General features: G+C 44.0%; 1 protein-coding gene across 2 annotated transcripts in view; it reads right to left on the bottom strand.

Annotated features, from left to right (window-relative positions):
• The window catches only part of ABCA12 (ATP binding cassette subfamily A member 12), a 393723-nt gene that overhangs the window by 263823 nt on the left and 105537 nt on the right, over positions 1–24363 (bottom strand). For both annotated transcript variants that reach the window (XM_058185940.1, XM_058185931.1), the window contains one exon: positions 8936–9029. In XM_058185940.1, coding sequence (XP_058041923.1) covers positions 8936–9029 — 94 coding nt within the window. The remainder of the gene's footprint in view (positions 1–8935; positions 9030–24363) is intronic.

The raw sequence follows: 24363 nt of genomic DNA, 5'->3' as shown, positions 1-24363 counted from the left end.
GAATCATTTAGAGACAAGAGCGGATATTAACGAACTGAAAGAGGAAATGGGGAAATTAAAACTGGAAATGAGATCAGACATATTGAAACTCGATGAAAAAATAGGATCAATCCAACAAGCATTAGAGAAGAATGAACATACAATAAAGGAAGTAGAGAAAAGAACGGAACAAACAGAGAAGGAACTAGAAAAGATGGACCAACAAATAAATATGGTGAGCAAAGAAATTGGAAACTCCCTGACCTTCATAGAGATGGATAAGGCTGCATCATATTTAAGATTTCAAAATGTAGTGCAAGAAAAAGATGAAGATTTGGAACTAGTGATGGCAGAAATCTTAGCTGAAGTATTAGATAGAGACAAGGAGGAAATGTTAAAGGAGATGGACGACGTTTATAGGGTCAGCACGAGTTATGCGAGAAGAAACAAACTCCCAAAAGAGGTCCACATTTGATTTACAAGAAGGAAGTAGATATTATATATAAAATATCCAGAGAAGAAATAATAACACATAAAGGTAAAGAAATTCAGATTCTTAAGCAAATCCCAAGAAGAGTAAGGGAGCAGAGAAAGGATTATAAATTTCTGGCGACTGAGTTGAATAAACGAAACATTTTATTTCGATGGCTGATTCCAGAAGGGATGTTGGTTACTTGGGAGGAAAGGACAATTAAAATAGATACACTTGAAAAAGCTCAGGATTTTTTTAAACAACTGGTGGGGTCAGAAGACCAAAATAGCAAAGAAGATTTAGAGCTAAATCCCCAAAGAAGGCAAGAACAACTAAAAAATAAACACAAAGAACAAGAAGAAATAGATACTAATCAACAACAAACAGAAAGGGATATAAGAGCAATCAGAAGACAAAAAGCGAAAGATAACTAGGGCTATGGAAAAGGAGGTGAAACTCTTATCCATCAACATAAATGGACTAAATTCAATGACAAAAAGGAAAAGGATTTTTGCAAATTTAATAAAACAAAATGTAGATATTATATGCTTACAGGAAACACATATTCTAAAAACTGATGAAAAATATTTAAATTGCCCCAAATTAGGGAGGCTGTTTACAGCTTCTGCAGATCAGGAGAAAAAGAAAGGAATAGCGGTGTACATTAAGGAAGAGATAGAGGCAAATTTAATATTTGAAGACCCTAAAGGAAGAATTTTGGCAATAGAAATACAGATAAATTTTTAAAAAATCCTATTAGTGGTAATTTATGCCCCCAATGACAATCAAAGTGAATTTTATAAAGCCCTATATGACAAAATTATTGAATTAGAAAAGGAAAACATTTGTATCATAGGCGATTTCAATGCGATATCAAATTATCAAAAAGACTACAACGGGGGGAATAAGAAAGTGGGGGAAAAAAGAGAGCTACCAAAAATATTTGTAGAAATGACTAAAGAATTAAATTTAATAGATATATGGAGAATACTAAACTCAGAAAAAAGACAATTTACCTTTTATTCAAACCCCCATAAATCTTGGTCACGCATTGATATGACATGGATGAGTGGAGATCTAGTAGAAGAAGTGGCAGAAGTAGAAATCTTATTGAATTCATGGGCAGACCACAACCCACTTAAAATTAGCTGGAAGGGGGGAAAAAACCCAAGGAGAAGATGGACACTAAATACTCAATTATTGAAAGATGAGGAATTTACCAAGAAAATTAAGGAAGAACTAAATTTTTATTTTAAAGAAAATAATAATCAATATACATCGACCCAAAACCTATGGGATACTATGAAAGCTGTGATTCGGGGAGTTATAATATCCTTTACTGCAAAAAAGAACAAAGAAAAATATGCCCAACAAAATAATATACTTCAAACAATTAAAAAATTAGAGACTAACCTACAGAATAACCCATTAAACTCTCAACTACAAGAACAACTGATTCTCTATAAACACAAACTCAATTTAGTTAAGCAAGAAGAACTGGTCAGAAATCTGAAAGCAACCAAACAAATACACTTTGAACAAGCAAATAAACCAGGAAGATGGCTCTCTTATAAACTCAAAAAAGAGAGAGAGAAAAGAACCATCTACCAATTACAAGATGAAAACGTAGAAAACCAATAGAAAATAGAAAAGAAAAAAGAGATTGCACATAAATATTTTGAAGATCTCTATAAGAAAGAAAAAATAGATGAGGAGCAGATTAGGAACTATCTAAGGGAAAAAAGAACTCGAGAAATAAAAGATGAACTGAAAGAAATGCTGACTAAGGATATAACTATGATGGAATTAAATCAAGCAATTAGATCCCAGAAAAGTAGTAAAACACCAGGCCCTGATGGTTTTCCAGCAGAATTCTATAAGACAATAGAAGAACAAATAGGACCAATAATGGTTGATTTATTTAATGAGGTATTAACATCAGCTAAAATGCCAGATACATGGAGGAAACACTAATTTCGCTAATCCCAAGGAGGATACGGATCCTAGGCTGATACAAAATTATAGACCAATCTCTCTGTTAAATGTAGATTATAAAATATTTGCTACTATTATCGCCAATAGATTAAAGAAAATTTTGAATGATTATATACACTCAGACCAAAATGGATTCCTTCCAGACAGACAAATTAGAAACAATTTAAGAATAATTATGGATAGTTTGAATACTATGAAGCTCACCCAGAGAAACAGGTAGCCCTTGTTTTCTTGGACGCCCAAAAGCATTTGACAATCTCAATTGGCAATTTATGATTCAACAAGTATATGATATGAAGTTTGGCACCAAATTTGAGAATATTATAACAGCAATATATTCGATACAAAAAGCAAAAATTATAATCAATGGAGAAAATACCCAAACTTTAAATATAGAAAAGGAGTTCGACAAGGCTGCCTCTATCCCTCTGCTCTTCATACTTTCATTAGAAGTATTACTAGAACGAATTAGACAAAATCCAGAAATAAAAGGATTGAAAATCAGAAGTGAAGAATATAAACTGCAAGCATTTGCAGATGATTTGGCTTTTATCATTGAAGAACCACTAGAGAGAGGACAAGCACTAATTAAGGAATTAGAAAGATATGGAACTGTAGCAGGGCTGAAAATTAATAGACAGAAAACAAAACTTCTACCAAAAAATTTAACAGAACCACAAACAATAGAACTGGAAAGATCACTTGGACTTCAAACAACAAGAAAAATCAAATACTTAGGGATATGGTTGTCAGCACATTGCAAAGCAATAAAGGAGAATAATTACAACAAATTATTACAAGAAACAAAAAAAGATTTAGAATTGTGGAAGAAGATGCAGCTGTCACTATTAGGAAGAATAGCAGTAAAGATGTCTATACTACCAAAATTCCTATATTTGTTTCAGACTGTTCCAGTCAAATTAGAAAAGACCTTTTTTAATGACCTTAATAAAACAATTGGAAAATTTATTTGGCAGGGGAAAAAACCTAGAATAAAAATGAAATATTTACAAGATATGAAGAGCAGAGGATTCGGATTACCAAATTGGGAATTATATTATAGTGCAGCAACACTAGTTTGGTTAAAAGACTGGATCAATTTAAAGAATAAAAGAATACTAACTATAGAAGGCCACGACCTACAGAGAGGGTGGCATGCCTTTCTGTGGGAAACAGGCCATACGAAACAAAAGTATTTCCACAGACATTTGATTAGAGATTCCCTAATAAACAATTGGATTAAAGTTAAAAAGAAACACTATATAAAAATCCCAATCTGGCTATCCACAATGGAAGCAATGATTCACCCAAATAATTTAGATTTGAATAAAATGCTAAAATATAAAGATCTATTAGATATTCATGGAAAATTAAAAACACTACAGGACCTCCAAGAACAAGGACTACGGGTTGACTGGTGGGCCTATCTTCAGTTACAAAATCGATACAAACAAGATATAAAAGAATATGGAATATATCTTAAACCACAGCAATTAGATAAAATTTTACTAGGGCCAGACAAAAAAAATTACCAAATTTATAAATATTTGCTAGAAGTAGAATTGGAAGAAGAAGTAGTGAAAGGATGTATGATCGCATGGGGTCAAAATATTGGACATAATATAAATTTATCAGATTGGGAGAAAATATGGAACAGAAATTATAAACTAACAAATCAGCAGCATACAAAGAAAATGCATATAAAATGTTCTATAGGTGGCACCTGCCCCCTTCGAGATTAGCGAAAATGTATCCCAAAATGTCTCCCATATGCTGGAAATGTAAAAATAAAGAGGGAACATATTACCATATGTGGTGGTCTTGCCCCGAAGCACGTAAATATTGGTTAAAAATTAAAAAGTGGCTACAAGAAATCACGAATGAACAATTGGATCTAGAACCCGAACTTTTTTTATTGGGGATCTTTAAAAAAAAAAACGTGAAGAGTATAAAATATTTAATACTACATATATTAACTGCTGCTAGGATGGCCTTCGCTCAATGTTGGAAACAGCCATGTGTGCCCACAGAGAGACTTATTGTACAAAAGATTATGAATTGCGCAGAAATGGACAAACTAACTTTGAGTCTGAAGGATAAGGAGACATCAGTATTTTATGGTATATGGGAACGGTGGTATGGATGGATGGAAAGGAGATAGGAATATTTAGTTACTAAACATAATCAATAAATAAAATAAGAACACAAATATGTATAATTTAATGTTTGTCATTATTGCATGGATTATTATTAGATGAAAAACACCACAAATAAGCTGTTAAATGATATAAGCCTTCCCCCCCCCCCCTTTTTTTATGCTTTTAATGTAAAAAAGTTTAATAAAGTTTAATAAAAAAAAAAGAAAAGATGGTAACCAATACCTTGAAGCGCACCCGGAAAACAACAGGTAGCCAGTGCAGTCTGCGCAGGATAGGTGTTACGTGGGAGCTTTGAACCGCTCCCTCAATAACCCGCGCAGCCGCATTCTGGACTAGCTGAAGTCTCCGGGTGCTCTTCAAGGGGAGCCCCATGTAGAGAGCATTGCAGTAGTCCAGACGAGAGGTAATGAGAGCATGATTGACCGTGCATAGGGCATCCCGGTCCAGGAAGGGACGCAACTGGCGGATCAGGCGAACCTGATAAAAAGCTCTCCTGGAGACGGTCGTCAAATGATCTTCAAAGGACAACCGACCATCCAGGAGCACGACCAAGTTGCGTACCTTCTCCATCAGGGCCAACGACTTGCCCCCGATAGACAGCCGCATCTGCAGCTGACTGTACCGAGGTGCCGGCATCCACAGCCACTCCGTCTTGGAGGGATTAAGTTTGAGCCTGTTCCTCCCCATCCAGACCCGTACGGCTTCCAAACACCGGGACAGCACTTCGACAGCTTCGCTGGGGTGGCCCGGGGTGGAAAAGTACAACTGAGTATCATCAGCGTACAGTTGGTATCTCACCCCAAAGCCACTGATGATCTCACCCAGCGGCTTCATATAGATGTTGAACAGGAGGGGTGAGAGGATCGATCCCTGCGGCACCCCACACATGAGGCACCTCGGAGTCGATCTCTGCCCCCCTGTCAACACCGTCTGCGTCTGGTCAGAGAGGTAGGAGGAGAACCACCGATAAACGGTGCCTCCCACTCCCAGCCCCTCCAACCGGCGCAGCAGGATACCATGGTCGATGGTATCAAAAGCCGCTGAGAGGTCTAATAGGACCAGGGCAGAGGAATAACCCCTATCCCTGGCCCTCCAGAGATCATCCACCAGCGCGACCAAAGCTGTCTCCGTACTGTATCCGGGCCGGAAGCCGGACTGGAATGGGTCTAGATAGGCAGCTTCATCCAGGTACTGGGGTAGCTGACATGCCACCACACTCTCTACAACCTTCGCCGTAAAGCGAAGATTGGAGACTGGCCGGTAATTCCCTAAAACAGCTGGGTCCAAGGAAGGCTTCTTGAGGAGAGGTCTCACCACCGCCTCTTTCAAGGCAGCGGGAAAGACCCCCTCCCGCAAAGAAGCATTTGTAATCCCCCGGAGCCAGCCTTGGGTCACCTCCTGTGTAGCCAGTATCAACCAGGAAGGGCACGGATCCAGTAAACATGTGGTGGCATTCAGCCTACCCAGCAACCTGTCCATGTCCTCGGGAGTCACAGGGTCAAAATCATCCCAAACCACCTCAACAAGACGGGTCTCGGAACTCTCGTCTGGATCTACCCAATTTTGATCCAATCCGTCTCGAAGCTGAACGATTTTATCGTATAGATAACCGTTAAACTCCTCGGCACGCCCTTTTAGGGGGTCCTCCCGCCCCTCCTGTTGAAGGAGAGAACGGGTCACCCGAAACAGGGCGGCCGGGCGGTTATCTGCCGACGTAATGAGGGAGGAAACATAGGCACGTTTCGCATCCCTCAGTGCCACTAGGTAGGTCCTGCTATAGGACCTAACTAGTGTCCGGTCAGCCTCAGAACGGCTGGATCTCCAGACACTCTCTAGGCATCTTCTCCGGCGTTTCATCTCCCTCAGCTCCCCGGAGAACCAAGGAGCTGGTTGAGACCGATGCCGGGTCAGAGGCCACAAAGGCACGACACGGTCCAAAGCTCCAGCCGCGGCCTGTTCCCAGGCCGCGACTAGCTCTTCAGTCGTGCCATGGGGCAGGTTCTCGGGAAGCGGCCCAAGCTCCGTTAGGAACCTCTCAGGCTCCATCAGGCGCCTGGGACGGAACCAACGCATTGGTTCCGTCTCCCTGCGGCGGTGGGTAGCGGTCTGAAAGTCCAGACGAAGGAGAAAATGATCTGACCATGACAAAGGGTCGATAACTAAATCATTTAAAATCAGATCATTCAACCACTGGCCAGAGATAAAAACCAAGTCTAGGGTGCCTCCCCCAATGTGAGTAGGGCCATCAATGAATTGAGTCAGGTCCATGGCCGTCATGGAAGCCATGAACTCCCGAGCGGTCGAGGATGCCGTGCCAGTTGATGGCAAGTTGAAATCCCCCATGATTTCATCTGGGTTTCAACTGCCAACCCAGCTAGCAACTCCAACAGCTCGGGCAGGGCTGTTGTCACGCAGCAAGGAGCCAGGTACGTGATCAACAAGCCCACCTGAGTCCTACGACCCCACTTCACATAGAGGGATTCACAATCAGCTATCTGAGGCACAGTGGTCTCCCTCGGTTCCAGACTTTCCTTAATAATAACCGCCACCCCACCACCCCTACCTTGGGCCCTCGGCTGATGGAATGCTCGGAAACCTGGTGGGCACATCTCCACTAGGGGAACCCCCCCTTCCGTGCCCAGCCAGGTCTCCGTAATGCCCATAACGTCCGTGGTCCCCTCCTGAATTAGATCTGAGATCAGGGGGGCTTTGTTAACCACGGACCTTGCATTGCATAACATCAGCCGGAGGCCCAAATCCCGAGTACTCTGGCCACCCGGGGAACGGGAAGAAGCAGGGGGGCCGGAGCATGCAATCGCTCTTAAATAGCGAGGGCGTACTCCCAAAACCCGATGTGCCCCCCCGTCATATCTGCCTCTCCCGCTTACCGTGTCAATAGCACAACCCTGATAAGCTGGAACAAAACCCTCCCCCACCTCCCTCGGACCTATCTTAATTCCGCGAACACACACTGGACTTGGCTCCCTCCCCGACGGGTTTTCCTCCCCACCCATTCTTCCCCCTCCCAACCCAAGCCCGTCAATTTCCACCCTCCCCGTAAAATTCCCATTAAAACTCCCCTTAAAAAATCGGTTAAAACAATTAATTAAAAATCCCCTAAGTCTCCTATTCTTGGCATGCCTTTATGGCCACCATGAAGTTGTAGATCAGTACCGCACCTGCCACCAGCACCTCCATGGCCTGCTCACCAGCATGGCCTGGCAGTATAAAAGGCTTCCCTTTCACCAGGACCACCCCTGACCCCGCAGCATGACCATAGGCAGCACTGCCAATCTTTCTCTCTCCCCTCATCCCTTCCTGAGTGTGGAGGAAGGAAGGAAATGGAAATGAGAAGGAGGAAGGAAGGAAGGAGAGGCAAGTTGGTTGGAGATGCCCCAGTTCACACAGTTCTGCATCATTCCTGGATCCATAGAGACTTGGGCTCAAAGGAGAAAGCAATTTTGTGTTCTGCTTTGTCACAGACAGGACTTTGTTGGCAGTCCAAGTTAACATTGGTATTCCTGAATTGTGAGCTTTTAGGAAAGTATCCTTCCTCGTGTGTTGCAAACAGCCATTTCCAGTGGGGAAAACAGGACAAAGCAGAGTGGAGAAAAATATTTTCCTTTGCTATATTTCCAGCCTGAATTAGACCATGCAGGATCCCTACAAGACAGCCCTTTTAAGGATTATGTATGGTAGGGCCGGATAGCTCAGCCTGGTAAGGCCTGTTATTAAGAACACAGAAGCCTGCAATTACTGCAGGTTCAAGCCCGGCCCAAGGTTGACTCAGCCTTCCATCCTTTATAAGGTAGGTAAAATGAGGACCCAGATTGTTGGGGGGGCAATAAGTTGACTTTGTAAAAAATATACAAATAGAATGAGACTATTGCCTTATACACTGTAAGCCGCCCTGAGTCTTCGGAGAAGGGCGGGGTATAAATGTAAACAAAAAAAAAAATAGAAAAGCAACTAACTTACCTCTGTTCCTAAAACTAAAGCTGTTGCACATAAAAAACAGAGGCGCTCTAATCAACTATCACAACCACCATTTTAACAGTTTTGCTGTACTGCTGTCTGTGGATGTCCCCACTAAATGCAAGCATCGAATAAACTGACATAATGGAATTTCATATTATAACTCATCTCATGCCATCATTACTTTGAAAATTTAAAAATGGATAGTGATTAAGAAAAATGTGCCTATTCTGAGGACTCCCTTTCCATGGGCTCATGCTTTGGCATTTACAAAACTAGAACAAATATTTGTTAAAATATGTAAGGAATAAAAAGAATAGATTCATTGTTATAATGCCTATCAACAATTACTTACAGTTTGATTGGGCTTCTGGAGGAAATTGGATTCGAATGACAGCCATAAGAATGAATGAAAATACAGGCAAAGAAATTAACGTGAAAGACCAAAGCTGTGAAAAAAGAACAAATTATATTCAAGTTTGATATATCTGGAAAATGTTAACAATACTAATCATACAAAAAGAACATCTGCTTAACAAGAAGCTAAAGTAATAAAGGTAGGAAAAATTAACAAAGTCAATTTTCATTTTAGTATAACAAAAAAACTTTGTTATGGAAAGTCTCAACTTTTGCTAATTAGAAAAAAATAGTATTGAAAACTCTGCCAGAGAAGGCAGACTCATCCCATAAGTTATTATGGGGCAATGATCTTATGACATGGTTAGAGAAACAAGGACAGTTGCTTCCTTGTTTGCTTCCTTGGAAAAGGTTTCTTTTTATGGCTTATACATGCTTTAAGAATTTTGGAGGCTTTTGTTTTATTTGACAATTAAAAGTATCTGGAAATCAGAGACATTATTGGGTGATTTGTTGCAGGATTTCAAGGATGTAGCCTTAGGTACCTCTTTAGGGCTAAAAGACTATGTGAAGAGTTATTAAAAAAATTTTTTTAATGTAAATACTCTGTAATCTTGCTAAACAACATGGATATACTTTTAATTTAATTTATTGTATATCACTGCATTACAATTCTCCAACTAGTGCTAACGTTTGATCATTTGAGTATCCTGCTTCTTACCCACAAAAAAGTAGTAATATATAATGTTTATATTTTTTGTTAAAAGCCCTTGGTTAAAGGACTTTTGTATGCAGTAAGCCAGTTGCCTTTGAGATTGGTCTAGGTGAGATGAGTGACATACAAGCCAAATAAATAAAAATAAATCAATGTGTCTCTGGCTATACTGATTGGGACTTCTTGCAGTTCTTAAAAAGATTGTAGCATAGGGCCTCGTACTACTTTGAGGCTTAGACAGAATTTGCTTATCATAGGGCCATCCACAAAGACGATTTGGGAGCTTTGGTCAGTTTAGTATGGACTAGCCCAAGTAGTTATGGACACAACCAGGTCTCCCCATGTAATAACATTACTACGATGAGAGCTGCATTGGCTAACTATTAGCATTTGGACACAATTCATAGTGTGGGTGTCACATCTGCCCAACCTGGATCCCTAGGAAACAAAGACCCTTGACTCCATTTTTGTGAACTTTTACTAACAACCAAGTGGTAACAATAAAGCAAAGCCAGAATGAAATTTGACCAATTATCCTGTTGATAATTAACATACCAGTGGAGGTATGCTCTAATACGCCATTCTCTCCATTGATCTGGAGGTGGTGAGAAGAACTGAGCCTAAAAGCTTAAGGAATTCCATCCAAAATTGGGAAGCAAATTGAACTCCTCGGTCTGATATGATTCTGGTCAGAGCTCCATGGAGTCAGTAGATATGCGATACAAAAAGTTTTGCTAGGGTCTAAGGAGATTTTTGGGCACACCACAAGATGAATTTGTTTTAAAAAGAGGCTGATAACAACCCATATTAATGTATTATTGGAACTATCAGGTAACTACAATAAAGTTCATAGAAATCTTCTATGGGGCCATGGGATTAGCCATGGGTTGAAGTAGGCCTGGAGGTTTTCGTGGATGGCCCTTTGCGGAGGCACACACAGCGCAACTGGTGGCATAGCTTTCTATGACCAATTTCATGCTTGGCCAAGTATACCAAGTATAAGGGTTTTTTTTTTGTTTTTTATTATAAGTTTTTTATTTTATTTTACATATACATATCAATGTGCAAACAGTGTGGAACTTGGGTGTCATACATTCTAACACAAATAAAGCTAGTAGAATTAATCACAGTTATTATATTCAACCAATTTATATATTTCTAATAATAATACATATTTATATTAAGCTGTAGTTTATTATTATTTAATTATTCCATGTTTTTATATATTGAACTAATGCCATTCACCATATTATTTGATCATACATAATAATACCGCCATTCAATTTCTATGTCAGACCTGGAAGCCATATTTCTACCTTTGTGCCCTCAGGTTTCAGGCCTGCCACAAATCCTACTGTGGGAAATTGGGAGGGGGGATTGCATAGAGAGAAGAAGATACATAGTTGCAATACCATTCTTTATAGAAAGTCAAGACCATGTGTGGAGAAGAAGGAGAAGGTATTGTCTGTTCTGGAAAGTAATTGATTGGATGTGTGGTGGACATGTGGGAGAGGGGCAAGGTCTTGAACTTTCTTTTGGGTGTGGAAAGCTCTCAGATCTGGGTTTTCCCAGATGTGCCAATATGACATCTCTAATAAAAGTTAGCTTTGAGGAAATTCAAGCCTTGGAGTTTGATTTTGTTGGGGGTGTTACTTGGAACCCTGACATTAACCCAAATCCCCTTTCAATCTAAGGCAGCTCCTCTGAACTACAGTGGGCTGTCTGGGGTCTTGAGCCCCAAGTGCCAACCCAATACCGTGTGAAGACTCAGGGAAGATAGAGGAAGAAAAGAAGTTCACAGAGGGAGCAGCAGGCACAGGCTCAGCAACTTCTTCTGAGACCGTCTGCTCTCCTTCCCCGGCTATGGAGGAAGCCATGAAAGCCGCAGAAGCCAAATGCCAGCTGGGCACCCGGCACAAGGAGCCAATGCCAGGACAGAGGTCACAGCCAGACCTGCCCCTGCAGGATGAAGATGGGGGAGTTGCTGTGGGAACCACAAGTGGGTGCAGAGCAAGTCTCAACCCTCAGCTAGGAAGTGCCACAGCAGCCATGCTGCAGATGCTCCGGAGAATGGGGATTCCCGCTGCCGTCATGCAGCCACTTGCTAGCTTGTCTTCCAGAGCAGTTGAGTCAACTCAGCATGAGCAGGACCACCCTGCCCTTCAGCACTGGCCAACTTAGGTGGACATTGGCACAGCCAACATTCACCTTCCCAAGCCAGGGGGTTGCAGTGCAATGGACCAGAGTGTCACCCTCTTTCCACTCAGTCCCAAGCAGCTCAACTCCTAGCCTAATGCTCCAGCCTGGCCTGGCTGGGGTCCCCTCCACCCCGGGGCACAAGCGACCCAGCAACCAACCCTACTCAGCCAGCCCAGCCATGGGATGCTGGACCCGCTGCAGGGATTCTGAAGTCTGCCTGCCTCACAACCCCAACCCAGGTTTGGGTTGCCACCCACAAGCCAAATCCCTCCCAGGTGGGCTTTCTACCTGGGGCAGGGGTGGGTGCAATACCAGTGGACATCAGCCCCAATAGAGCAACCAATGCAGTTCCAACAGCCTGGTTCCTTTCAGCAGCCAGCTGTTGTGCTGCAGCCAGTGCCGGCCCAGCCACAACCACCCTGCAACCTCAAGCTGCGATCCCTCAATAGGTCCAGGCTCAACAACAGGTGCCAGTGACTCCACAGCAGGTCTTGATCCAGCAGCAAGCGCCTGGCCAACGATTGTGCAAGCCCAGCCACTGGTTCTGCCAGCTACTCCTCCCTCACAGTTTTGGTTGACTTTCAATGGGACCCCTGGGAAGTTGGCATACTTCCTCAACCGCATCTGGGCCCACACTGACCAATATGGAAATCAATATCCATCTGACTGGGAATTGATTTCTGCCATTGCGGATAGTATGAATGAAGGAGAAGTGGTGGAATGGATAGCTAAGCTTCACAATTGCCTTATACACTGTAAGCCGCCCTGAGTCTTCGGAGAAGGGTGGGATATAAATGTAAAAAAAAACAAAAAAAAAAACCAATGAGGAGGCTCCAGAGCTAGAGGACACCGATGAGTTCATCCAACTGATGCAGGTCAGATTCAACAACATTGCCCAGCAAGTAGAAGCTGAAACCCAAATTACAGCACTGAAGCAAGCTGGGTGACCCACAAAATAATTAGTATGGGAGTTTCGGAGGCTGGCCGGAAAGTTGTGGGACTGGCCAGAGCACCTGATGGTGCACACCTTCAAAGAAGCCCTGGACCTGGATCTCAGGCAAGCCTGCAGCATAAGGGGAATACCAGTCTGGATACAGTTGTGGTACATTACTGCTGTCATTCTGGACCTAGAGCTTCACCCTCACAGAAAACCAGCAATGGATAAACCAACCAGGAGACCCTTAGGGCACCAGGCACAGATGAACAAGGCTGAGGAGCTCCCTCCCACAACCTCTGGGGCTATCAAATGCTACTGGTATGGTCAGCAAGGGCACCGGGCGTCAGAATGCCTGGCTCCAGCCCCCATCCCTCAACCAAGGCCACCTGCTCGAAATGGAGAAAAGAAAACACTGTGGAAACTGCCAGATAAGGATGGAGCATCAAGAAGGCTGCTGAGGTCCCACTCCTGCTCATCAAAGCAGAGAGAACTCTGGCCAGCATTTCCCCTCCTATCTCCCTGGTGGCGACAACCCAATGGTAAGTGGAGCCATTCGCCCCTTTGCCCTCAGAATCACATTAGCAGTCCCAGAGACGGAGTCCAAGGGGAAATAGAAGCCATCATAGACATCAGGTAATGTGATGCCTAATCAGTCTCCCTCTAGTTGAACAGTTGGGCATACACACAAGGCCCCTGGTGCATCCCATCAGCTTTGAGCAAGTTGACAGGACACTAATTGGTGGGGGCCCTGCCACCTTGGTCACTGAGCTCATCAGACTAGAAGTGGGGTGCCATTGGGAATTCCTCTGGTTCATGGTCACCCCAAAGATGACTGACTCAGTCATATTGGGATTCTCATGGCTCAATAAGTGAGGTCCCACAATCTCCTGGGATGGCAGCTATAGGAAGCTAGTCATTGGCATTGGTCCATTGCCACCTGTAAGGCAAGACCATCCCCTAGAAGTCACCACCCCCAAAGGAGTCCACCACGCCGGAACTTGCAGCCCTGGCCCAAGACACCCTACCTGGCAGCCAGCAAGTGCCCAAGGAGTATCGAGACTAATTGGGGGGGGGGGTTAGCAAAGAGGACTGCAACTTCCACCCCCCTCATTGCTCAATGGCCTGTGCGATAGAGTTTGTGTCAGGGGCTAAATTACCCAAGCTGAAAATTTACTCCATGACTCCAAAAGAGATGGAGGAATTGAGGGAGTACATAGATACCAACCTGAAGTGAGGATTCATCCAACCCAGGGGTGAAAACTAAAAATTTTCCCTACCGATTCTGTGGGCGTGGCTTAATTGGTGGGTGTCGCTTGGTGGTCAGGTGACTGAATGGGCATGATAATAAAGTATACAAAACTTGGGAGGCACCAGTCTACCTTCTTTAAAAATAGAGGCCCCGGTCTACCAATTGCCTTTTATTGAGAGGCACCAGTCTACCTTCTTTAAAAATAGAGGCCCTGGTCTACCAATTGCCTTTTATTGAGAGGCACCAGTCTACCTTTTTTAAAAATAGAGGCCCTGGTCTACCAGTTGCCTTTTACTGAGGGGCACCGGTCCACCTTCTTTTAAAATAGAGGCCTCAGTCTACCAGTTGCGTTTTACTGAAAGGCACCAGTCTACCAAGTGCCTTTTTTTGGCAGGCACTCGTTTACCTTCTTTAAAAATAGAGGCACCAGTCTACTAGCTGCCTACAGTGCTGATCAGCTGTAGTGCGACCCTTTGAAGTGCTGTGGCAGTCATTTAAGGCCGTTTGCAGCTATATCACCACCGAGCGCTTCAGGGACAGAGAAGAGGAACAGCGAGGCGTGGGCAGTAGGGGAGCAGGGATTTTTGCTACCAGTTCTCTGAACTACCTGCTCCCATTGCTACTGGATCGCGCGTTCTGGTCTGAACCGGGAGCATTTCACCCCTGATCCAACCTGCAAAATCTAAAGTGGCAGCCCCGGTGCTTTTTAAAGAGAAAAAAGTTGGTGGATGAGGCTTTGCATTGATTTTCATAGAATCAACGCCGTGTGCATGAAAAACACCTACCCCCTCCCTCTCATGAAATACATGCTGAACCACCTGTTGAAGGGCAAGGTGTTTACCAAACTGGATTTAAGGGAAGTCTACTACCACATAAAGATCAGAGAGGGGGATGAGTGGACGACTGATTTCATCTGCCCACTTGGCAGTTTCCAATTTAAAGTAATGCCATTCGGACTACAAGGAGCCCCCACGGTGTTCATGCAATTCATTAACAAAGTGCTATATAAGCACCTTTATAAAGGAGTCCTCGTTTACTTGAATGACATTCTCATATTCATAGAATAGAATAGAATTTTTTTTTATTGGCCAAGTGTGATTGGACACACAAGGAATTTGTCTTGGTGCATATGCTCTCAGTGTACATAAAAGAAAAGATACGTTCATCAAGGTACAACATTTACAACACAATTGATGATCAATATATCAATATAAATCATAAGGATTGCCAGCAACAAGTTATAGTCATACAGTCATAAGTGGAAAGAGATTGGTGATGGGAACTATGAAACGATTAATAGTAGTGCAGATTCAGTAAATAGTCTGACAGTGTTGAGGGAATTATTTGTTTAGCAGAGTGATGGCCTTCGGAAAAAAACTGTTCTTGTGTCTAGTTGTTCTGGTGTGCAGTGCTCTATAGCGTCGTTTTGAGGGTAGGAGTTGAAACAGTTTATGTCCAGGATGCGAGGGATCTGCAAATATTTTCACGGCCCTCTTCTTAATTCGCAGTATACAGGTCCTCAATGGAAGGCAAGTTGGTAGCAATTATTTTTCTGCAGTTCTAGTTATCCTCTGAAGTCTGTGTTTTTCTTGTTGGGTTGCAGAACCGAACCAGACCGTTATAGAGGTGCAAATGACAGACTCAATAATTCCTCTGTAGAATTGGATCAGCAGCTCCTTGGGCAGTTTGAGCTTACTGAGTTGGCGCAGAAAGAACATTCTTTGTTGTCCTTTTTAATGATGTTTTGATGTTAGCTGTCCATTTGAGATCTTGCGATATGATAGAACCCAGAAATTTGAAGGTTTCTACTGTTGATACTGTGTTGTCAAGTATTGTGAGAGGTGGAAGTATGGAAGGGTTTTCCTAAAGTCTACCACCATTTCTACGGTTTTGAGTGTGTTCAGTTCCAGATTGTTTTGGTTGCACCACAAGGCTAGTCGTTCGACCTCTCGTCTATATGCGGATTCGTCATTGTCTCGAATGAGACCAATCACTGTTGTGTCATCTGCGAACTTCAGTAGCTTAACAAATGGGTCATTGGAGATGCAGTCATTGGTATACAGAGAGAAGAGAAGTGGGGAGAGCACAAAGCCTTGGGGGGCCCTTGTGCTAATTGTACAGGTATTTGATGTGATCTTGCTTAGCTTCACCTGCTGCTTTCTGTTTGTTAGGAAGCTTGTGATCCACTTACAAGTCTGTTCCGGTACCTGTAGCTGGTTTAGCTTAGTTAGAAGAATGTCTGGAATGATAGTATTGAATGCTGAACTAAAGTCTACAAAAAGGACCCTTGCATAGGTCTTTGGAGACTCAAGATGTTGTGGGAAGTAGTGCAGAGCCATATTAACAGCATCATCTGTTGATCTATTTGCTCGGTATGCAAATTGCAAGGGGTCTAAGAGCGGATTCGTGATGGTTTTCAGGTAGGAAAGCACTAGCCTTTCAAAGGTTTTCATGACTACAGATGTTAGAGCAACTGGTCTGTAGTCATTCAGTTCCTTGATGGTGGGCTTCTTCAGCACTGGGATGATGGTAGAGCGTTTGAAGCAAGAAGGAACATAGCACATCTCTAGTGATTTATTGAAAATATGGATGAAGATGTGGGCCAATTGGTCAGCACAGACTTTTAAGCAAGAAGGAGTTATCTTGTCTGGGCCTGGAGCTTTTCCTGGCTTTTGTCTGTGAAATAGGTCCTGCACTTCCTTTTCTGTGATCACTAGGGGTTGTGAACCCAATGAAATGGGGTCAGTTGTAGGAGGCTTGGCTGTTGTTGGTGTGTCTGGGATGGGGGTTGTGGAGATAGGTGGCTGTAGTTTCCTTTCAAACCTGCAGTAAAACTCATTCAGGTCATCTGCCAGTTGTTGATTACCTTCAGCCTGGGAAGGAGGTTTGCCATAGCCAGTGATATTTTTAAGAGTTTTCCACATGTTTGCTGGTTCATTTGCTGAAAATTGATTCTTTAGCTTTTCAGAGTAGCTTCTTTTTGCTGCTCTTATCTCCCTTGTTAGTGCATTTCTGGCCTGATTGTACAGCATTTTATCACCTTTTCTGTAGGCTTCCTCTTTGGAATGTCGTAGCTGCTTAAATTTAGGTGTAAACCAAGGTTTGTTATTACTGTGTATTCGCAAGTTCCTTGTAGGTACACATAGGTCTTCACAGAAGCTGACATATGATGTTACAGTATCTGTGAGTTCATCCAGGTCTTCAGAGGTATCTTTAAAAATATTCCAATCAGTGCAGTCAAAACATGCCTGTAGCTTTAATTCTGATTCCTCCGTCCAGGTTTTCACTATTGGTTTTATGGCTTTAAGTCTTTGCCTGTAAGCAGGTACAAGGAGAATCATGCAATGATCAGAGTGTCCTACAGCTGCACGTGGTAAAGACCGATAGGCATCTTTTAGTGTTGTGTAGCAGTGGTCTAGAGTATTCTTGCCTCTGGTGGGACAATTGACATGCTGAAAGTATTTTGGTAGTTCTTTCCTTAAGTTTGCCTTGTTTAGATCTCCCAAAACAATGGCCAGTGAATCAGGGTGTTTGGCTTCAGCCTCCATGATTTGGTCAGCTAGAGTTCGTAATGCCTCGTTTACACAGGCTTGTGGTGGGACATAAACAGCAATTAGAAGAAATGAGGAAAATTCACGAGGCGAATAGTAAGGTTTGCAGTTGATAATTAGAGTCTCTAAATTGTTGTCACAGAATTTGTAAATTATGTTAAAATCTTGACACCAGGTTGAATTAATATATAGGCATAAGCCTCCTCCTTTCTTTTACCAGATGTTTCTGGAATCCTGTCTGATCGTTCAATTTGAAATCCTGGAATGTTCAGGCTGCTATTTTCAATTGATTCATTTAACCAGGTTTCAGAGAAGCATAGGACTGCTGAATTGCGAAAATCAGAATAGTATTTGTTTAAGAGGAGTATTTCATCCATCTTATTTGCAAGTGAGCGTATATTTGTTAGGAAAATTGAAGGCAGAGGAGTTTTAGTGCGAGTTCTTAGCTTGATTAAGATCCCAGATCGTTTACCTCATTTCCTTCGTTTCCGTCGTTTGGTTTTTTTAGTAATCCATGGCTCCATGGGAATTGCCTCCTCCTGTGTTAGAATCTCCTCCGTGTTTGTAAAGACAGGCGGGGGTGAGATTAAAGAAAGCTGCTCCTTAAAGAAATGTTCCTTAATTTTTAGCAGATGGTCTCGTGAGTAGGAAATCCGTAGTGAGTCACAGAGAACAATTAGAAATAAAGAAACAGTTAGAGAGCATTTCACCGAGGCAGCCTTCGTCGGCGCCATCTTAGCCATCAATGAGTATGGGAAACTTTCCGGCAAGTGCTGAAAAAACTCCTTGCCACCAAACTTTATGCAAAGTTGTCAAAGTGTGACTTTCACAAAAAGTCCCTAGACTGCTTGGGCTACCAAATTTCCAGTGAAGGCATAGAGATGGATCCAGGGAAAGTGAAAGTAGTTCTTGATTGACAACACCCACACACCTGCAGGCAACTTCAAAGCTTCCTGGGGTCCACTAATTTCTATAGGCAATTCATCCCGGCTTTGGCAGAGGTGGCTCTACCCCAACTGAACTTTTAAGAATAGGATCCCTGCTGACAAAGCAAAAGCCGAACCAGCCACTCACATGGACAATGGATTGCCAAAAAGCCTTTGAGAACCTAAAGAGACTGTTCGTCCAAGAACTGATCCTGCAGCACCCAGATCCAGAGCAGCAGTTCATCATACAAGCCAAAGCCTGTAATGTGGCAATGGCTGCAGTACTCCTACAAAAGAACACTAGTGGACAATTATTGTCCTGTGCCTACATGTCCAAAAAGCTCAATGACACAGAGAAACGATGAGCCATCTGGAAGAAAGAGGCTTATGTGGTTCGATAGGTTTTACTCTCTTGGAGGCATTTCCTAGAGGGAAGTAAAGTGCCTTTCGAGGTCTGGACTGATAACAAAAACCTTGAGGCCCTAAAGACCCCCAGGAGACTGTCTCCCAAACAGGTCCGCTGGGCTCAATACTTCAAGCGCTTCAAATTTGAACTGAAGTACATACCACCAGGGAAAAACCTGATGCCAGGAGGAAGTGGTCCATGCCATCATCCCCTTTATCACAATCAGCTGCCCAGGTCCAAATGAGGCAGCCACCCAACCCCACCAAGGATGGATTAATGGCAAAGTTGAAAGTGGCGCTCCCAGCGGACCTTGGCTCACAGACAATAAAGACGTCTTGATGATGAAGGACTGGCATGGAAGGAATCCAAATTGTATGTCTCCGCAAGCCTGAGACTCAAAGTGCTCCAGCGCAGCCATGACTCCAAACTGGTTGGCCACATTGGATTCCTGAAAACCCTACACCTCGTTAGGAGATAATTCTGGTGGCCAAAGATGAAACCAGAGGTGGAAGACTATGTGAGGAGCTGTGCCACATGTGCGACAATGAAGCTGAGACCCAGAAAACCCCCGGACTTCTTCAGCAAGTGGCAAGCCTCAACAGATCTTTGGAAGAAATTGCGATGGATTTTATAGTTGAACTCCTAGAAAGTGGGGGAAGCACAATAATTTGGACAGTCATTGATCTGTTTTCAAAGCAAGCCCATTTCACTGCTTGCTCTGGACTACCGTCTGCAAAGAAACTTGCGAAACTGTTCATCAAACACATATACCGCCTGCATGGAATACCCCACCGCAACACTGGGGAGTCCAGTTTACCGCAAAATTCTGGAGAGAGTTCTTGAGGTCCATTGGATCCATACAAGGACTTAACTCAGCTTTCCATCCAAGCACTAATGGAGCAGCAATGTTGTGTCTTGCCCGCTCTCACCGCAGCCGGGGTCTGCTTATCTGCTTCCGAACACTGAAGAATGTCCTCCCGGCCCCAGCCCTGGCTCCATGCCCAGACAGGCTGAGGAGGGGGCATCTCCCGGCCCCAGCCCTGGCTCCATGCCCAAGCAGGCTGCAGAGGAGGGAGCACCCCCCGGCCCCAGCCCTGGCTCCATGCCCAGGCAAACGGAGCAGCTAGACCCCTCCCCCTCCTCCATAGCATGTAAGCCTGAGGAAAGTTTATTTCCAACAGCTGCTGATTGGAGTGACCCTCGCATCAGAAGACTGGATAGGCGGAGGCAACAGAAGGAAGGGAGGGGCAGGCCTTAATGAGTGCTGAGTCATGGAGCCACACCCCATGGCCTATATAAAGGATCTGCTTTCTGGCAGTCTCTGAGTCAGGCAAAGTCGAACTTATCTTGCTGAAGTCACTTTCTGGTCTCCTGCCTGCTCTGAGGACTTTGCTAGGACTTTGGGCAGAGCTGCAGAGGCAAGCCTGATTCGGATTTCCCTGACCCGGCCGTCAGCGGAGGAGTGGGACACGACAAGCAAAACGTGCAAACATGATGGTGGAGCAGTACATAAGATGCTACATAGACTACCAACAAGAGAACTGGGCAGACCTATTACCATTTGCAGAAGTGGCTTACAACAATGCAGTGCACAGTAGCACTGGACTGACCCCTTTTCAGGTCACCAAGAGCATGGAGTTTGTTCCCATGGCTGAGCTGCCGAGAAAGCCCCCTTCATCCATGTTTTTAACAGAATGGATGGAGTTGTTAAAGAAAGGGTGGGAGAATATGAAAAAAGCACTGTTAGAAGCAGCAGAGTAGTATAGAAAATAGGTAGAGAAGCACCACTCGCTCCAACCCCACTTCCAGGTGGAGGATAAGGTTTTCCTATCCACTAAATACATACGGTTAAGGCTACTTAGTAAGAAATTGGAACCCAAGTTCCTAGGTCTTTTCCCAATAGTAAAAATAATCAACTGGTGACAGTTCAGCTTAGCCTCCCTCGCATGTTAGAGAAAATACTCCCTGTATTTCATTGTAACTTGCTGAAACCCTCAGTTGACTCCAGCCTAAGACCTCAAACCCAACCACCTTCTCCTCCTATAGTAGTTCAAGGCGAGACCCATTATGAAGTCAAGAAAATATTAGACTCTAAGGGCCAATTATATATAGGGGCCAATTACAATACTTAGTACACTGGAAAGGGTACCCTTTGTCTGAAGCTACCTGGGTTAAGAGTTGGAATGTGAAAGCAGATAAGTTAGTCAAACAATTCCATGGCAAGTATCCTGGTAAGCCAAAGGGTCCCCCTGGGGGGGAGGGGTAGTTAATGATATGATTGTATTATTCTTTTCCAGGCAACACATCCTTTCTGATGGGGGGCAGCCTCTCAGACCTGGAAGCCATTTTTCTACCTTTGTGCCCTCAGGTTTCAGGCCTGCCACAAATCCTACTGTGGGAAATTGGGAGGGGGAATTGCATAGAGAGAAGAAGATACGTAATTGCAATAACATTCTTTATAGAAAGTCAAGACCATGGGGCCCTGCAGTTGGGTGGAGAAGAAGGAGGAGGTATTGTCTGTTCTGGAAAATAACTGATTGGATGTGTGGTGGACATGTGGGAGAGGGGCAAGGTCTTGAACTTTCTTTTGGGTGTGGAAAACCCGGAAGCTCTCAGATCTGGGTTTTCCCAGATGTGCCAATATGACATCACTAATAAAAGTTAGTTGGGTTTTTCCTCTCCTTTGGTTTTAAGTAGTGTGGAGATTGGGAATATGATTTTTTTTATTTGAATTTATATCCCGCCCTTCTCCGAAGACTCAGGGCGGCTTACATTGTGTTAAGCAATTTGCACAAAAGCCGGAATAAACTTCCGGTAAAAGTTAGTGAAGCCAAGGAAGCTCTGCAGCTGTTTTTGGGTATGGAGTGTTCGCCATTTAAGAACAGCTCATACTTTCTCTGAGTCCATCTCTATCCCCTCGTGGGAGATGCGGTATCCTAAGTAGTCTAGCTTGGTTTTGTGAAACTCGCATTTGGAAAGTTCGTGTACAATTGGGTGGCATGGGGTTTCTCTAGGACTGCCCTTACTAATTTCACGTTTGTCCTTGGTGTAGATTAAAATATTGTTCAGGATATTGTATAAAGGATGTCTTTATACAAATGTTCATGGACCACCTTATTGAACAGTTGCATAAATATGGTGGGGATTCTTTATAAGCCAAATGGGAGCACCTGAAATTGGAAACAACTAGTGGGACAGCAGTTTTCCACTCATCTGCCTCTCTATTCGTACTCTGTAGTAAGGCTCTCTCAAGTCCAGTTTGGTTAAAAAAAAAAATTCCTTGCCAGGTGGTAGGGGGTACAAATTCTCCACACAAATAGCATTGAGCCCGTGGTAGTCAATGCACAGTCTGAGGAAGCCATTCTTCTTTTCCCTGAATAGTATAAGGCTGCCATGCATGATTTCACTGACTGGATGAACCCTCTGGCTAGGTTTTTATCTATGAAGGCCTGAGCTCTTCTAATTCTCTCAGCATGATGGAATAGAATCTACGTTTAGGCAATTTAGCCCCAGATATTATTTTGATAGCACAGTCTGGGGCAGGGGTGAAATCTAATTTTTTTTTACCAGTTATGTGGGTGTGGCTTGGTGGGCGTGGCTTGGTGGACGTGTCATGTGATTGTGTGGGCGTGGCTATGTGTCTGGGGGATCAAAAGACAGAAACTCACTAGCAATGTCCTGCTGGAGCAGGGTTGGACTAGATGACCTCCAGGCCCCTTCCAGCCCTGGATTATCCTCTGAAGCTGCGTCTAGTGGCAGGTTTATACTCCTTCCTTCCGTCCTTCCTTCCCTGCCTCTTTTCTTTCTCTCTCTCTCTCTCTCTCAAAAACGAACCCCCCACACACCCTGTTTTTCCTCCCAGCAGGCTCTGCTAGGCAAACCAAAAAAATGGGGGGAGTTCATTTTTATCCCAGCAGGCTTGCTAGGATAACCAAAAAATGGGGGGGGTCCGTTTTTCCTCCCAACAGCCTTCAGGGAAACTTCAGGGAAGCCTGCTGGGAGGAAAAATGGACTCCCTCCCCCCCCCCCATTTTTTGGCTAGCATCCAGCTAAGCTGCACTCTCATCAAAGGCTTTTTTTTTTACTTTTATAAGCATTTTTTCTTCGGCCGAAAAAATGCTTTTAAAAGAAAAAAAAAACCTCTGATGATCGCGTGGCTCAGCTGGGCATGGGCAGGGGGGGCAGGGATTTTTGCTATTGGTTCTCTGAACCACCCGCCACAATCGCTAATGGATCGGGTGATCTGGTCCAAACCGGGAGCATTTCACCCCTGGTCTAGTGGTGGAAGCATTTAGCAGTTGCTAAAAATCTCCTCCAGACCTCAGTATTCTTTTGATATAAGACAAACGGGTTCCCCCTGTTCAAAGGTTGGCACCATGCTTTCTCCCTTCATTTTCTTAACAAGTGGTGCATGGCTACCTTGTTATTTTTTTTATTTTTTTTTTGTTTACATTTATATCCCGCCCTTCTCCGAAGACTCAGGGCAGCTTACAGTGTATAAGGCAATAGTCTCATTCTATTTGTATATTTTTACAAAGTCAACTTATTGCCCCCCCAACAATCTGGGTCCTCATTTTACCTACCTTATAAAGGATGGAAGGCTGAGTCAACTTTGGGCCGGGCTTGAACCTGCAGTAATTGCAGGCTACTGTGTTCTAATAACAGGCTCTAACAGCCTGAGCTATTCCGGCCCTTATATGGAATGGGATGGGATGGGATGGGATTGGATGGGATAGGATAGGAAAGAGCTAGAAGGGACTTTGGAGGTCTTCTAATCCAGCCACCTGCTCAAGCAGGAGAACCTATACCAGTGGTGGCTAACCTTTTTGTCATTGCATGCCAGGAACGGGGGTGGTGGTCCGCGCACGTGCGACACACCCATAATTCTATGCACCCTATCCCCAAGCATGCATGTGCTCCCCATGCTCCTGGCACACAATGGCCCGGTAGGCCCATTTTTCTCCCTCACCAGGGTCCAGAGCCTTCCTAGGGGTCCGGGAAGGGCAAAAATGGCTTTACCCTCCCGGAGGCCCTCCAGAGGCTGAAAATGGCTTGTTTATCAACTTCCAGTGGGACCTAGAGAAGCTCTGTAGCCTGGGGACAGCAAAAAATGGGCCTTCCAGTCCCACTGGAAGTTGGCAAATGAGCCGTTTCTAGCCTCTGGAGGGTCTCGGGGGGGGCATTTTCACCCTCCCCAGATTCCTAGAAAGGCTCTGGACCCTGGTGTGAGAGAGAAACGGGCCTTCCCCACCATCCTGAGGCCCTCTGGAGGCAGGAAACAGCCTGTTTTCCTATTTCTGGTGAGCCCAGAGGTCCAAAAATCACCTTGCTGGCATGCACCTGGGCGCCAGAGCCGAGATCGCTTGCCCACCAATATGGCTACGCATGCCACCTGTGGCACAGACCTATACCATCTGAGACAAGTGATTGTCCAGTCTCTTTT

The sequence above is a fragment of the Ahaetulla prasina genome, chromosome 1, assembly GCF_028640845.1.
Source record: "Ahaetulla prasina isolate Xishuangbanna chromosome 1, ASM2864084v1, whole genome shotgun sequence".
Taxonomy (NCBI): domain Eukaryota; kingdom Metazoa; phylum Chordata; class Lepidosauria; order Squamata; family Colubridae; genus Ahaetulla; species Ahaetulla prasina.
This window is presented reverse-complemented; position numbering and strand designations above follow the sequence as displayed.